The 14,805-nt window shown below is 46.6% G+C and overlaps 1 protein-coding gene across 3 annotated transcripts in view; it reads right to left on the bottom strand.

Annotated features, from left to right (window-relative positions):
- The window catches only part of st5 (suppression of tumorigenicity 5), a 90,390-nt gene that overhangs the window by 16,587 nt on the left and 58,998 nt on the right, over positions 1-14,805 (bottom strand). For all 3 annotated transcript variants that reach the window (NM_001173687.1, XM_045688846.2, XM_082957536.1), the window contains 5 exon segments: positions 4,206-4,354; positions 4,517-4,657; positions 9,770-9,847; positions 11,137-11,206; positions 11,700-11,809. In NM_001173687.1, coding sequence (NP_001167158.1) covers positions 4,206-4,354; positions 4,517-4,657; positions 9,770-9,847; positions 11,137-11,206; positions 11,700-11,809 — 548 coding nt within the window.

Here is a 14,805-nt window from a genome sequence, read left to right on the forward strand (position 1 = left end):
GAATTTAGTTTGAACTTGAATTTAAAAGCAGTTAGAGGCCACGGAAGGAGAGTTGTATGGCATTGAAGCTCGTCTGGAGGGTTGTTAACACAGTGGCCAAAGAAGGGCCAGAAGTATAGAGAATGGTGTCGTCTGCGTAGAGGTGGATCAGAGACTCACCAGCAGCAAGATCGACATCATTGATGTATACAGAGAAGAGAGTCGGCCCAAGAATTGTGGCACTCTATAGGGCACCCTGTGGCACCCCATAGAGACTGCCAGAGGCCCGGACAACAGGCCATCCGATTTGACACAGTGAACTCTATCAGAGAGGTAGTTGGTGAACCAGGCGAGGCAATCATTTGAGAAACCAAGACTATTGAGTCTGCCGATGAGGATGTGGTGATTGACAGAGTCGAAAGCCTTGGCCAGGTCAATGAATACGGCTGCACAGTATTGTTTCTTATCGATGGCAGTTAAGATATTGTTTATGACCTTGAGCGTGGCAGAGGTGCACCCATGACCAGCTCTGAAACCAGATTGCATAGCGGAGAAGGTGCGGTGGGATTCGAAATGGTCGGTAATCTGTTTGTTGACTGATATAAAGCATTTTGATACATACGAAGACGCTTGCTTTAGGCAAACAACCTGTTGTGTCCTCTTAAACAAGTCATACACAGCCTACAGTACAAATAAAGGGTTAATGCAACAGTCCATGTAACCCCGTAGGCTCGGCCCTAATTTACTCGCCGCATGGCAAATGGCCCAAGACAATGCCTAAGGTTCAGTATTGCCTTGTAACTTAAGCTTTATGTATGTAATTTCATTCATTTTATAAAGTTAATAAATAATTAGCATACAGGTTTAGATATTCACTTCTCATGACCATTTCTTGATCTTAGTCGGCTAAGATGGAATCCCTGAGCTGACAAGGTAAACATCTGTCGTTCTGCCCCTGAACAAGGCAGTTAACCCACTGTTCCTAGGCAGTCATTGTAAATAAGAATTTGTTCTTAATTGACTTGCCTAGTTAAATAAAGATTAAATAAAATAAAAACACATAATACTTGATTGCACATGATTTTACCATAATATCAAATGGAGTCAGATAAACATTTAAAAACCCTATGGTCTATGTCTAATTAGCATAATGAAATGAGCATAATACTAACAATAAAAAACATTCAAAATTGTCAGTTTAAGCTAGAGATCACTGTTTTTTTTGCATTGGATGTGTCTCAATCCACCGCATCCGTCTATGTCGCACTTCCGCATCTGCAATGAAAGGTGACAGAGCTAAAGCGGGGGGGTTTCAAACCATGAGACATCCTGAAAATCGGTCTTCTCACAAAATCGTCTGTAGCGTCCAAACGGTTTGGGCTACAAACCTCTCTGTGGAAAGATGCCTCTCACAAACATGGTGTTCTCCGTTTTGCTCTATGACCCCCACAAGCATCTTGGGACTCATCTGAAGTCGGTACAGCCGATCTGCCAACTTCTGTCTGTAGCGTCCGAACAGTTAGGGCTGCACACTAATACGACCCCTCTGTGAAAAGGTGAGACTTGCCCCTCCCCCCAGTTGGGTCAGGGCTTACTGTTATTGGTTAATAGGCTAACTACATAGTCTTATGTATATTTAAGTAATTAGGCCAGAGGAGGTGTGGTATATGGCCAATATACCACGGCTAAGAGCTGTTCTTATGTACGACGCAATGCAGAGTGCCTGGATACAGCCCTGAGTCGTGGTATATAGGCCAAATACCACAAACCTCCGAGGTGCCTTATTGCTATTATAAACTGTTTACCGACTGAATTAGAGCAGTAAATAGTTTTTTGTTGTTGTCATACCCATAGTATACAGTCTGATATACCCCGGCGTTCAGCCAATCAGCATTCAGGGCTCAAACCACCTGGTTTAAAAATAATACTTATATATGAAATATTACCACAGTACAACCCAGTGGAGACAAATTCCCTAACATCGCCTGTTTGGTGTTTTCCCTCCCTCAGATCCTTCTCCGATTAGATATACATTACACCCAGACATACATCATGTTGTGTTGGAAGGGATTTCTGGGATTGAATTGTGTTCTCGGTCTCCCACGGGATCAGACCCTTTTACCAGTGAAGTCAGTAGAGGGTCTCTCCCTTCTCCCCAACACGGCCCAATGACGCCCAGAGTGGCTCCTTGAATCCTGTTTTCAATGGGAACTGAGACACAGGGGGTCTGGTCCGTGTTCTGGGGCACTCTGGCAGCTAGAGCTCCATCTGTTTTGGTTCTGGGTGTGAGCCCTGGAGACTAAGTCCAGTTAGACACACACAGAAAGAACTGGTTGGTTTTGTGACACTAATCTACAATGAAATGTATTGTTTTACCTTTATTCAGAACCTGAATAAGACCTGAATGGTGAAGTATGTCATTGTGTTGATACAAAGCAGGTTTTATGATAAGTAATAGTATATGGTTTTCAATGAAGTTCTAACATTGAGCAGGGCTGTAGTCTGTAGTACTGTAAAGACTCATGGTGCTGATTTTCAGTGTTGTTCACTAACAGTACCGCAGACACAGACTATTCGATAAGTCCTTGCTGCTGTTCACAAGAGCCCTTAGAAATGGGTGACTGATTAACAATCTTTGGGTGATGTGCAAACTGACATGAACCCGGGAGTCGTTGTCTCAAACGGCAGAGTGAGGACAAAAACAGCTTTCTCTGAGTCCCCCTGGGTGGAGAGAGGGCTGTCGTAAACAGGCCAGGCAGGGACCAGGGAGTGAACATGGCGCCATCAGTCACACAGTGACAGTGAAGCCATAGATCAGAGTGGAGAGTCGCTGCACACAGGAAGTACATTCCTTCCCCTCACAGTCACTGCCCCCACTGATGTTTGTTTAAACTGTCCTCTGATGTGTAGAGATTACCGTTCAACACAAACCTGCCCCCCTCTAACAGAGCCCCTCAGCCCAGAGTGCTGTCCTATAGCCAGGGGCAGATTTCTGTGCCTGCCTGGTGGGACTCTGGCTCCTTGGAGACCCCTAGCTCCATGTTATCGGCCCCACCCCACCCTGCCTGCCAGGGTTGGACAGTGGCCCCCGGCAAAGAGATGACCCACTTCTGGAACCACATCAGTTGTGAGTACATGCAGGGAGAGTTTCATTACTCCATAGTGGTAGGTGCGGTCTGAGATGGCTACACCGATTAATTTAACAGCTCTAACCTTGTCCCCGCATGCTAAACCAGTTAAGCACCAACTGACAAACCCACAGTAGAAGGCGGCTATTTGCTGTGCAGATTGGGTGAATGGCAAGCAGCTCGACTGAGGAATTAAATCTGCCATCAACAGTTAGGGTGAGCCAGAGTACACTGGCAGAGTGGCAGGGCAATCCTCACTATTGGAACTGTTATACATGTAAATTCTCTCTTCGAAGTTAGTCCATTCTTTAAAGTTCAGGATATGTCATCTCTGTGAGAGGAAATGCACCAAGACATGTGAAACAGTGTTATGATGACGGTATCATAGTCAGTCTGTACTGTAGAGCCACATGTCCAGAAAGATACAGATAGAGGATCCCTGAGCTCAGCAATGTGGGTCTGAGAAAAACAGTCTGGCCTCTGTGTGAACGTAAACAGAAAAGGGAAAATGTACAAGAGCATGAGATAAAATCCCTCTTATGTAAGGCAGATGTTATTGTAATGGGGTAGGTGGATTCACTGCAGAAAAAGACAGTGGACTTCAGTGATAACTGAGGGGATATTTGTACTAACATACACCGTAATCCTAGACAGCAATTGATCTCACTCCTAGCCACCATGTGTGACAAGGATGAAGTATTCTAGGAACTATTTTTTACTATTTATAGCCTAATGTCGGAGGGTTCAGATCTTTGTCGGGAGATAACCTTACACTACAATATGAGCAGGCGATGAGAGCTCTAAGTATCAGATTTCTCTGTAAATACTGTAGTTTCAACCCTTATCTAACAATGACAACAGCCCTTAACGTTTCAGAAAAACCTTAACAAAACACTGCCTCTAAAAGGTATTATTGAGCATTTCACTTGGCACAAGTAACCATCCTCTAACAACTACAAGTTTCAACAATCCCCACCTGCCTCTAACAGGGCATGACCATTAGTCAAGGACAGCTTCCCATGACAAGGAGATTCAGTTCTCTCTCCATCTTTACTTATTACTAGAAGGGTTACTAACAATAAGAGTCTTGTCGCTCACCTGAGTTTATCAGCCACAAAGATGACTCTGCGCTCCAGCAGCAGGGAGGCGAAGACCTGCACCACCTGACGCACGCTCAGGCAGCTGAAGAGACTGTCAAAGTCTACATGCTCCAGTCTGGAGTCCATGGGCCGCCTCAGCTCAATGACCTGGGGAGAAGAACACCACCTGGGGTCACAACCTTGGGTCACAACCAGTCATACATTCACAGAGGTCACAGGTCATGCTCAATTAAGCATACATCGCACTATCTTCATGCATCATCCTTCTTTGATGGAACCTTAGCAACCAAGGGCTGATGTGTCTCCAACCTCATTCCCTGCTCCAGGCAGGAAGGTCTTGACTTTGATGGTCTTCCCCGGCGCTGGGAAGGGTGACTCCATCAGACTTCTCATGAAGGGGTAGACCAGGGCTGCAGAGATCCCCCTCCGCCTCTCCACCTCATCCAGGATCTACACACAGCACAGGACAGGGGGTTGAGAGTTAGACCACACAGGACAGGGGGTTGAGAGTTAGACCACACAGCACACAGGACAGGGGGTTGAGTGTTAGACCACACAGCACACAGGACAGGGGGTTGAGAGTTAGACCACACAGCACACAGGACAGGGGGTTGAGTGTTAGACCACACAGCACAGGACAGGGGGTTGAGAGTTAGACCACACAGCACAGGACAGGGGGTTGAGAGTTAGACCACACAGCACACAGGACAGGGGGTTGAGAGTTAGACCACACAGCACACAGGACAGGGGGTTGAGTGTTAGACCACACAGCACAGGACAGGGGGTTGAGAGTTAGACCACACAGCACAGGACAGGGGGTTGAGAGTTAGACCACACAGCACAGCACAGGACAGGGGGTTGAGTGTTAGACCACACAGCACAGGACAGGGGGTTGAGTGTTAGACCACACAGCACAGGACAGGGGGTTGAGAGTTAGACCACACAGCACACAGGACAGGGGGTTGAGAGTTAGACCACACAGCACAGCACAGGACAGGGGGTTGAGTGTTAGACCACACAGCACAGGACAGGGGGTTGAGAGTTAGACCACACAGCACAGGACAGGGGGTTGAGAGTTAGACCACACAGCACAGGACAGGGGGTTGAGAGTTAGACCACACAGGACAGGACAGGGGGTTGAGTGTTAGACCACACAGCACACAGGACAGGGGGTTGAGAGTTAGACCACACAGGACAGGACAGGGGGTTGAGTGTTAGACCACACAGGACAGGACAGGGGGTTGAGAGTTAGACCACACAGCACACAGGACAGGACAGGGGGTTGAGAGTTAGACCACACAGCACAGGGGGTTGAGAGTTAGACCACACAGGACAGGACAGGGGGTTGAGTGTTAGACCACACAGGACAGGACAGGGGGTTGAGTGTTAGACCACACAGCACACAGGACAGGGGGTTGAGTGTTAGACCACACAGCACACAGGACAGGGGGTTGAGAGTTAGACCACACAGCACACAGGACAGGGGGTTGAGTGTTAGACCACACAGCACACAGGACAGGGGGTTGAGAGTTAGACCACACAGCACAGGACAGGACAGGGGGTTGAGTGTTAGACCACACAGCACAGGACAGGACAGGGGGTTGAGAGTTAGACCACACAGCACAGGACAGGGGGTTGAGAGTTAGACCACACAGCACAGGACAGGGGGTTGAGAGTTAGACCACACAGCACACAGGACAGGGGGTTGAGAGTTAGACCACACAGCACACAGGACAGGGGGTTGAGAGTTAGACCACACAGCACACAGGACAGGGGGTTGAGTGTTAGACCACACAGGACAGGACAGGGGGTTGAGTGTTAGACCACACAGCACACAGGACAGGGGGTTGAGAGTTAGACCACACAGGACAGGACAGGGGGTTGAGAGTTAGACCACACAGCACAGGGGGTTGAGAGTTAGACCACACAGGACAGGACAGGGGGTTGAGTGTTAGACCACACAGGACAGGACAGGACAGGGGGTTGAGAGTTAGACCACACAGCACAGGGGGTTGAGAGTTAGACCACACAGGACAGGACAGGGGGTTGAGTGTTAGACCACACAGGACAGGACAGGGGGTTGAGTGTTAGACCACACAGGACAGGACAGGGGGTTGAGAGTTAGACCACACAGCACACAGGACAGGGGGTTGAGAGTTAGACCACACAGCACACAGGACAGGGGGTTGAGTGTTAGACCACACAGCACAGGACAGGGGGTTGAGTGTTAGACCACACAGCACAGGACAGGGGGTTGAGAGTTAGACCACACAGCACAGGACAGGGGGTTGAGAGTTAGACCACACAGCACAGGACAGGGGGTTGAGAGTTAGACCACACAGGACAGGGGGTTGAGAGTTAGACCACACAGCACAGGGGGTTGAGAGTTAGACCACACAGCACACAGGACAGGGGGTTGAGAGTTAGACCACACAGCACAGGGGGTTGAGAGTTAGACCACACAGCACAGGGGGTTGAGAGTTAGACCACACAGCACACAGGACAGGGGGTTGAGAGTTAGACCACACAGCACAGGACAGGGGGTTGAGAGTTAGACCACACAGCACAGGACAGGGGGTTGAGAGTTAGACCACACAGCACAGGACAGGGGGTTGAGAGTTAGACCACACAGCACAGGACAGGGGTTGAGAGTTAGACCACACAGCACAGGACAGGGGGTTGAGAGTTAGACCACACAGCACAGGACAGGGGGTTGAGAGTTAGACCACACAGCACAGGACAGGGGGTTGAGAGTTAGACCACACAGCACAGGACAGGGGTTGAGAGTTAGACCACACAGCACAGGACAGGGGGTTGAGAGTTAGACCACACAGCACAGCACAGGACAGGACAGGGGGTTGAGAGTTAGACCACACAGCACAGGACAGGGGGTTGAGTGTTAGACCACACAGGACAGGACAGGGGGTTGAGTGTTAGACCACACAGCACAGGACAGGGGGTTGAGAGTTAGACCACACAGCACACAGGACAGGGGGTTGAGTGTTAGACCACACAGGACAGGACAGGACAGGACAGGGGGTTGAGAGTTAGACCACACAGCACACAGGACAGGGGGTTGAGAGTTAGACCACACAGGACAGGAGGTTGAGTGTTAGACCACACAGCACAGGACAGGGGGTTGAGAGTTAGACCACACAGGACAGGAGGTTGAGTGTTAGACCACACAGCACAGGACAGGGGGTTGAGAGTTAGACCACACAGGACAGGAGGTTGAGTGTTAGACCACACAGCACAGGACAGGGGGTTGAGTGTTAGACCACACAGGACAGGACAGGGGGTTGAGTGTTAGACCACACAGGACAGGACAGGACAGGGGGTTGAGAGTTAGACCACACAGGACAGGACAGGGGGTTGAGTGTTAGACCACACAGCACAGGACAGGGGGTTGAGAGTTAGACCACACAGGACAGGACAGGGGGTTGAGAGTTAGACCACACAGCACAGGGGGTTGAGAGTTAGACCACACAGGACAGGACAGGGGGTTGAGAGTTAGACCACACAGCACAGGACAGGGGTTGAGTGTTAGACCACACAGGACAGGACAGGGGGTTGAGAGTTAGACCACACAGCACAGGACAGGGGTTGAGTGTTAGACCACACAGCACAGCACAGGACAGGGGGTTGAGTGTTAGACCACACAGGACAGGACAGGGGGTTGAGAGTTAGACCACACAGCACAGGACAGGGGTTGAGTGTTAGACCACACAGGACAGGACAGGACAGGGGGTTGAGAGTTAGACCACACAGCACAGGACAGGACAGGGGGTTGAGTGTTAGACCACACAGCACAGGACAGGACAGGGGGTTGAGAGTTAGACCACACAGGACAGGACAGGGGGTTGAGAGTTAGACCACACAGCACACAGGACAGGGGGTTGAGTGTTAGACCACACAGCACAGGACAGGGGGTTGAGAGTTAGACCACACAGCACACAGGACAGGGGGTTGAGAGTTAGACCACACAGCACAGGGGGTTGAGAGTTAGACCACACAGCACACAGGACAGGGGGTTGAGAGTTAGACCACACAGCACAGGACAGGGGGTTGAGAGTTAGACCACACAGCACAGGGGGTTGAGAGTTAGACCACACAGCACACAGGACAGGGGGTTGAGAGTTAGACCACACAGCACACAGGACAGGGGGTTGAGTGTTAGACCACACAGCACACAGGACAGGGGGTTGAGTGTTAGACCACACAGGACAGGACAGGACAGGGGGTTGAGAGTTAGACCACACAGCACAGGACAGGACAGGGGGTTGAGTGTTAGACCACACAGCACACAGGACAGGGGGTTGAGTGTTAGACCACACAGGACAGGACAGGGGGTTGAGTGTTAGACCACACAGCACACAGGACAGGGGGTTGAGTGTTAGACCACACAGGACAGGACAGGGGGTTGAGTGTCAGACCACACTGCAGACAACACTCAATATTTCAAACAGAAAGTCCCAAATTCCCTATATAGTGCCTTACGGACCGTGGTCAAAGGTAGTGCACTAAAGAGGGAATAATGTTTCACTTGGGATGTAGATTGAGAGTCTAGTAATAGACCAAGACCAAGTACATTCAGTCAATATGGCCAGTGTTGATGGAATGGAAATGGTAGCGTGTTGCTGTCTGAAGGAGCTCCTGCTATTGTCTGGAACCAGGCTACCTTTGCCCCTTTTGACAAATACAGTATGAATTTATTTTGTGGCTGTCTGATATATATGGAAAATAGCAAAGGAAAATCCCACCCAATATGCCCATGTGTCTGTCTGTGTCAGACCTGTCTACTCCTGTCTGGAAAGTTTGTTGGAGACACACTCACATTCAGGGTCATATGATATCCTCTCCACTCCCCACACACCCTCTGTTTCCAGTGAAATCAAACACTCCCATCTTTCTCGCCTTAACTAGAAAAGCACTTCAAACTCCTTGGAAAACATTTCCTCTCTCACCTACGCAGGTCTCAAGCCCTCAAAACGGTGCCTTCTGAGACCTACACCGCCACCTGTATGAGGACTGTTCAACCTTCACTGTTGAGATGCCTGTGCTGTCACAAGACAGAAACAATCTATTGTATTTATGCATCCTTTTGGCCTTAAATGAATATGAAATGAAACTCACTGACAGTTTTTTGGCACAATTTAACACTCACGACACAGTAATAAAAAGTTATTTTCATTCATTAGATGTGTCTACTACCTCTTAATTGTTTCCCTGAACACAGGCCTTATTCACTTCAAATACACTGTTCATAGAGGATTCATGAGGAGGCAGATAAGGCATGGAGTACTTAAACACAATGAGCACTCTGTTTCATGTTAGCTCAACTCAGGAACGAACAAGTGAAGGAAACTATTTAACTGGGAAATCAGAGAGAGAAAAACAGAAAATAAGGTTTATGCTGGACAGGATGCCTTAGAGTGGAAATGCTGGCACAGCCTCAACTAGTTCACTCCTGGGAACACTGGCCTCGGCTCGGCTCAGAGACAGGTAACCGCGACGACGGCTACACTAGGGTGTGTGTGTGTGTGTGTGTAAGCATGAACTCACCTTGGAGAACAGGTGGAAACAGCCCAGTCGGCTGATGACACAGTACACCTCAGGAAGGCGAGGCCCTTTCCCACTCGGCTGGAACAGGGGCACAAATTAAGAGTCTCGTCAGTCACTGGGGAAGAGAGGCTTGTAAGGTAACACAGACAGTAATGTGGCAATAGATACTAAGATAAGATACTTGGTTAGGTTTATAATGCAACATCAATGAGAATATACTGAAACACTACCATACACACAAACTGTACTTGATTTTATTCAGATAAAGTACCAGGTTAGTTCACAATCAGCTGTGGTTGAACAAATATTTATACATCTGGTCTTTCAGCTGCTGGAGATGGACGCATTTCATCTGGAGAGACTGAGGCTTCCCATTGTAAACTAAACACAGGTGCTGCAGTCTCTACACAGTTAATGAATACCTCTACCCTCCACACTAAACAATCACAGACCAATCTACTCTGGAGCCAACCAGGCCTCCTGGATCTATCCATCTAACACACACACACATATACGCACGTGCACACACACACGAATTAACACGTGCATACATATAAAGAAATCCCGAAATCCACTTGTCCATATTAGGTATGCAATTTTCTCCTCTGCTTTCTCCAAATGGATGATTAAATCAAGCATGTGGAACTTGGTTAAAGTCCTTAGGAATGTGTTGTTCATGCCAACTCCTTAGACTTCCACCAGGGAAGGAAGGAGCTGGGTTACCGGAGAGGAGGAAACTCACCTCTCTCACAGCACCACGAGTCGTCTGATCTACAGCTACTTAATGTCAGCAACTAGTAACAGTCAGAACTGAGTTTAAGAATGGCCCCCATCTCGGTCTACGTGACACACAAATACAGTAGGCTACTAAAACACACTGACAAACCCTACAAAACATACACACTTTGTGAATGTACACATTCTTGGGCATAACAGTGACATTAAAAACAAATCACAGCAAGCACAACATCCCACACAGCCATACTTTCTGAACTGTGGGCTCATCATAAAACATCAAATGACTAGACACCTTTACTGGCGGGGTGTGCTCTACAATGACAAACTTAGACATTTCATGGTTTGTTTTTCGTCATTCTTCTCCTGAGAAACTCTCATGAAACAGAAGGAGTCCAGATTTACTAGGATTCTTCCCGACCATTTTGATAGGCAAAAACAACCAAGCTTTGTTACATACGGACATTAAAATTCACTTTATTTACTTTCTCTCCTATTCACACCCAGCTTGGTGACGCAATAACACCTCAATGGTCCCACAGGAAAGAAAAAAACCTTGTCAAAACAAACAGGGCTGGCTCAGCAGGGTGTGAACAGAACAGAGACCAGTGAACTAATGGTGGCTTGCTTACCAGCAGACGCCTGCAGTACCCAAACCTCCTGCTGCCATCCTCTCCAGTCAACATGAATGAGAAGGTCTCACTGTACCGAAACACAAACACAAACACACACACACACACACACACACACACACACACACACACACACACACACACACACACACACACACACACACACACAGTCTCTGTTATAGTCAAACCAGCATACAGATTGTAGAGATTGAACAGTGATCAAAGGAAACATAGTGTTGGATCTCATTCACACTTCAGGGTTGGTGAAGTAGCACAGTCTCTGTGGCGGAGAGAGAAGGCTGTTTTAGGGACCCACGTTGTCAGGAGCACCACCACACATCTTTATGTTTTCTTCCTAATTTTACTCGTTGATATTTACACGTCTAATCATACTATCGATTTGTTCATTTTTTTTTTACCTTAATCTATATATGAAACACTTGTGCATCACAACTGATTAGTACCCATCTGGTTCAGGCAAGGAATGGGACTAATAGGTCAACAGTGTGGTGGTGAGCTTTCCTCCGTGATGCAGTGGGGTTGTACAGTAATCTGTACTGTACCTGCTGTATTCAGACACTGGGGTCCAGTCCTTGGCATCTGGAAAGCAGAACTGGGGGATGGCTTTGAGTCTCTGCTCTGCCTCCCTCATCAGCTTGGTGGGCCTCTCTAGCTGTGAGACGAGACAAGAAAGGAACAGGAAACGCCTCAGTCAGAAACAGACCCAGACGCTTACAGTCTACTGAGTCTGTCCTCTTTACAGGGTCCCCAAAAACGTCCCCTACAGTAAGAATAAATGACCAGCCTAAGCATTCTCCCACACAGGGTCAGCGCCTCCTCCCCTTATCACCCCAACCCCCCTCTCTACCCCCTCTCCCCCCCAACGTCATTGGGTCAGGCTTTTCTCTGGCAGAGAACCAACATATCTCCCAGGGGATTCTATCACTGAACCAAATCTTTAATAACTTAAAAAGAGATCTTTAAGTAAACACTTAACTACCATAGAAACCGTTTCCTGGTTACACCACTTACTGTCAATAAACTCTCAAAACTCCCTCAACCCGTATGTTACGGCCATGGCCCTACTCTTCAGAAATATCTGCATCTACAGTGCCTTCAGAAAGTATTCACACTCCTTGACTTTTTCCACATTTTGTTGTGTTACAGCCTGAATTTAAAATGGATTACATTTAGATTTTGTGTCACTGGCCCACAATACCTCATAATATCAAAGTGGAATTATATTTTTTGAAACGTTTACAAATAAATTTCAAATTAAAAGCTTACATGTCTTGAGTCAATAAATATCCAACCCCTTCGTTATGGCAAGCCTAAACAAGTTCATGAGTAAAAACGTGCTTAACAACTCACAAAGTTGCATGGACAAAAATGGTGTTTAACAGTATTTTTGAATGACTTACTCATCTCTGTACCCACACACATACAATTATCTGTAAGGTCCTTCAGTCGAACAGTGAATTTCAACCACAAAACCAGGGATGTTTTCCAATGCCTCGTAAAGTAGGGCACAAATTGGTAGATGGGTAAAAAATTAAACAGACATTAAATATCCCTTTGTGAATGGTGAAGTTATTAATTACATTTTGGATGGTGCATCAATACTAGAGGTCGACCGATTATGATTTTTCACCGCCGATACCAATTATTAAGGGGGGGGGGGGGGGGGAAAAAGCCGATGCCGATTAAATCTGCCGATTTTTTGCCATTTATTTGTAATAATGACAATTACAACAATACTGAATGAACACTAATTTTACATTTACATCATTTAGCAGACGCTCTTATCCAGAGCGACTTACAATTTTTTTACTTAATATAATACATCAATAAAATCAAATTAGCCTCAAATAAAAAATGAAACATGTTCAATTTGGTTTAAATAATGCAAAAACAAAGAGTTGGAGAAGAAAGTAAAAGTGCATTATGTGCCATGTAAGAAAGCTAACGTTTAAGTTCCTTACTCAGAACATGAGAACATATGAAAGCTGGTGGTTCCTTTTAACATGAGTCTTCAATATTCCCAGGTAAGAAGTTTTAGGTTGTAGTTATTATAGGAATTATAGGACTATTTCTCTCTATACGATTTGTATTTCATATACCTTTGACTATTGAATGTTCTTATAGGCACTTTAGTATTGCCAGTGTAACAGTATAGCTTCCGTCCCTCTCCTCGCTCCTACCTGGGCTCAAACCAGGAACACATCGACAACAGCCACCCTCGAAGCAGCGTTACCCATGCAGAGCAAGGGGAACAACTACTCCAAGTCTCAGAGCGAGTGACGTTTGAAACGCTATTATCGCGCACCCGCTAACTAGCTAGCCATTTCACATCGGTTACACCAGCCTAATCTTGGGAGTTGACAGGCTTGAAGTCAAACAGCGCAATGCATTGTGGAGGGCTGCTGGCAAAACACACGAAAGTGCTGTTTGAATGAATGCTTACGAGCCTGCTGGTGCCTACCACCGCTCAGTCAGACTGCTCTATCAAATCATAGACTTAATTATAACATAATAACACACAGAAACACGAGCCTTAGGTCATTAATATGGTCTAATCCGGAAACTATCATCTCGAAAACGAAACGTTTATTCTTTCAGTGAAATACGGAACCGTTCCGTATTTTATCTAACGGGTGGCATCCCTAAGTCTAAATATTCTTGTTACATTGCACAACCTTCAATGTTATGTCATAATTACGTAAAATTCTGGCAAATTAGTTCGCAACGAGCCAGGCGGCCCAAACTGTTGCATATACCCTGACTCTGCGTGCAATGAACGGAAGTGACACAATTTCACCTGGTTAATATTGCCTGCTAACCTGGATTTCTTTTAGCTAAATATGCAGGTTTAAAAATATATACTTCTGTGTATTGATTTTAAGAAAGGCATTGATGTTTATGGTTAGGTACAGTCGTGCAACGATTGTGCTTTTTCGCAAAAACGCTTTTGTTAAATCATCCCCCGTTTAGCGAAGTTGGCTGTCTTTGTTAGGAAGAAATAGCCCAAACTGCTGCATATACCCTGACTCTGTTGCAGAGGTGACACATTTTCCCTAGTTAAAAGAAATTCATGTTAGCAGGCAATATTAACTAAATATGCAGGTTTAAAAATATATACTTGTGTATCGATTTTAAGAAAGACATTGATGTTTATGGTTAAGTACAAGTTGGAGCAACGACAGTCCTTTTTCGCGAATGCACACCGCATCGATTATATGCAACGCAGGACAGGCTAGATAAACTAGTAATATCATCAACTATGTGTAGTTAACTAGTGATTATGATTGATTGTTTTTTATAAGATAAGTTTAATGCTAGCTAGCAACTTACCTTGGCTTCTTGCTGCATTCGCGTAACTGTATGTGCTGGACTAAAGTGGCCATAATGGCTACTAAAAGTAGATTAAATAATACTGACGTTTTTGACCACCGAAATCAATATTGTTCTGTATGAAAATGAGCCATTTCCAATTCTATTTCAACATGCAAACAACATTGGTAAGGGTCTCCGACCTCCATATATCACAGCTCTCAGCATACATACTTCTGTAGGTCCAGTGAGTAATGTCTCAGAAGAAACAGTTATCGACCAGGACCCCTTACTGTTTAAATCCGTTCTCTCACTTAAGGGACTTGACACTGCTGTCTG

This window comes from Salmo salar, chromosome 11 (assembly GCF_965601325.2).
Source record: "Salmo salar chromosome 11, fSalSal1, whole genome shotgun sequence".
NCBI lineage: Eukaryota > Metazoa > Chordata > Actinopteri > Salmoniformes > Salmonidae > Salmo > Salmo salar.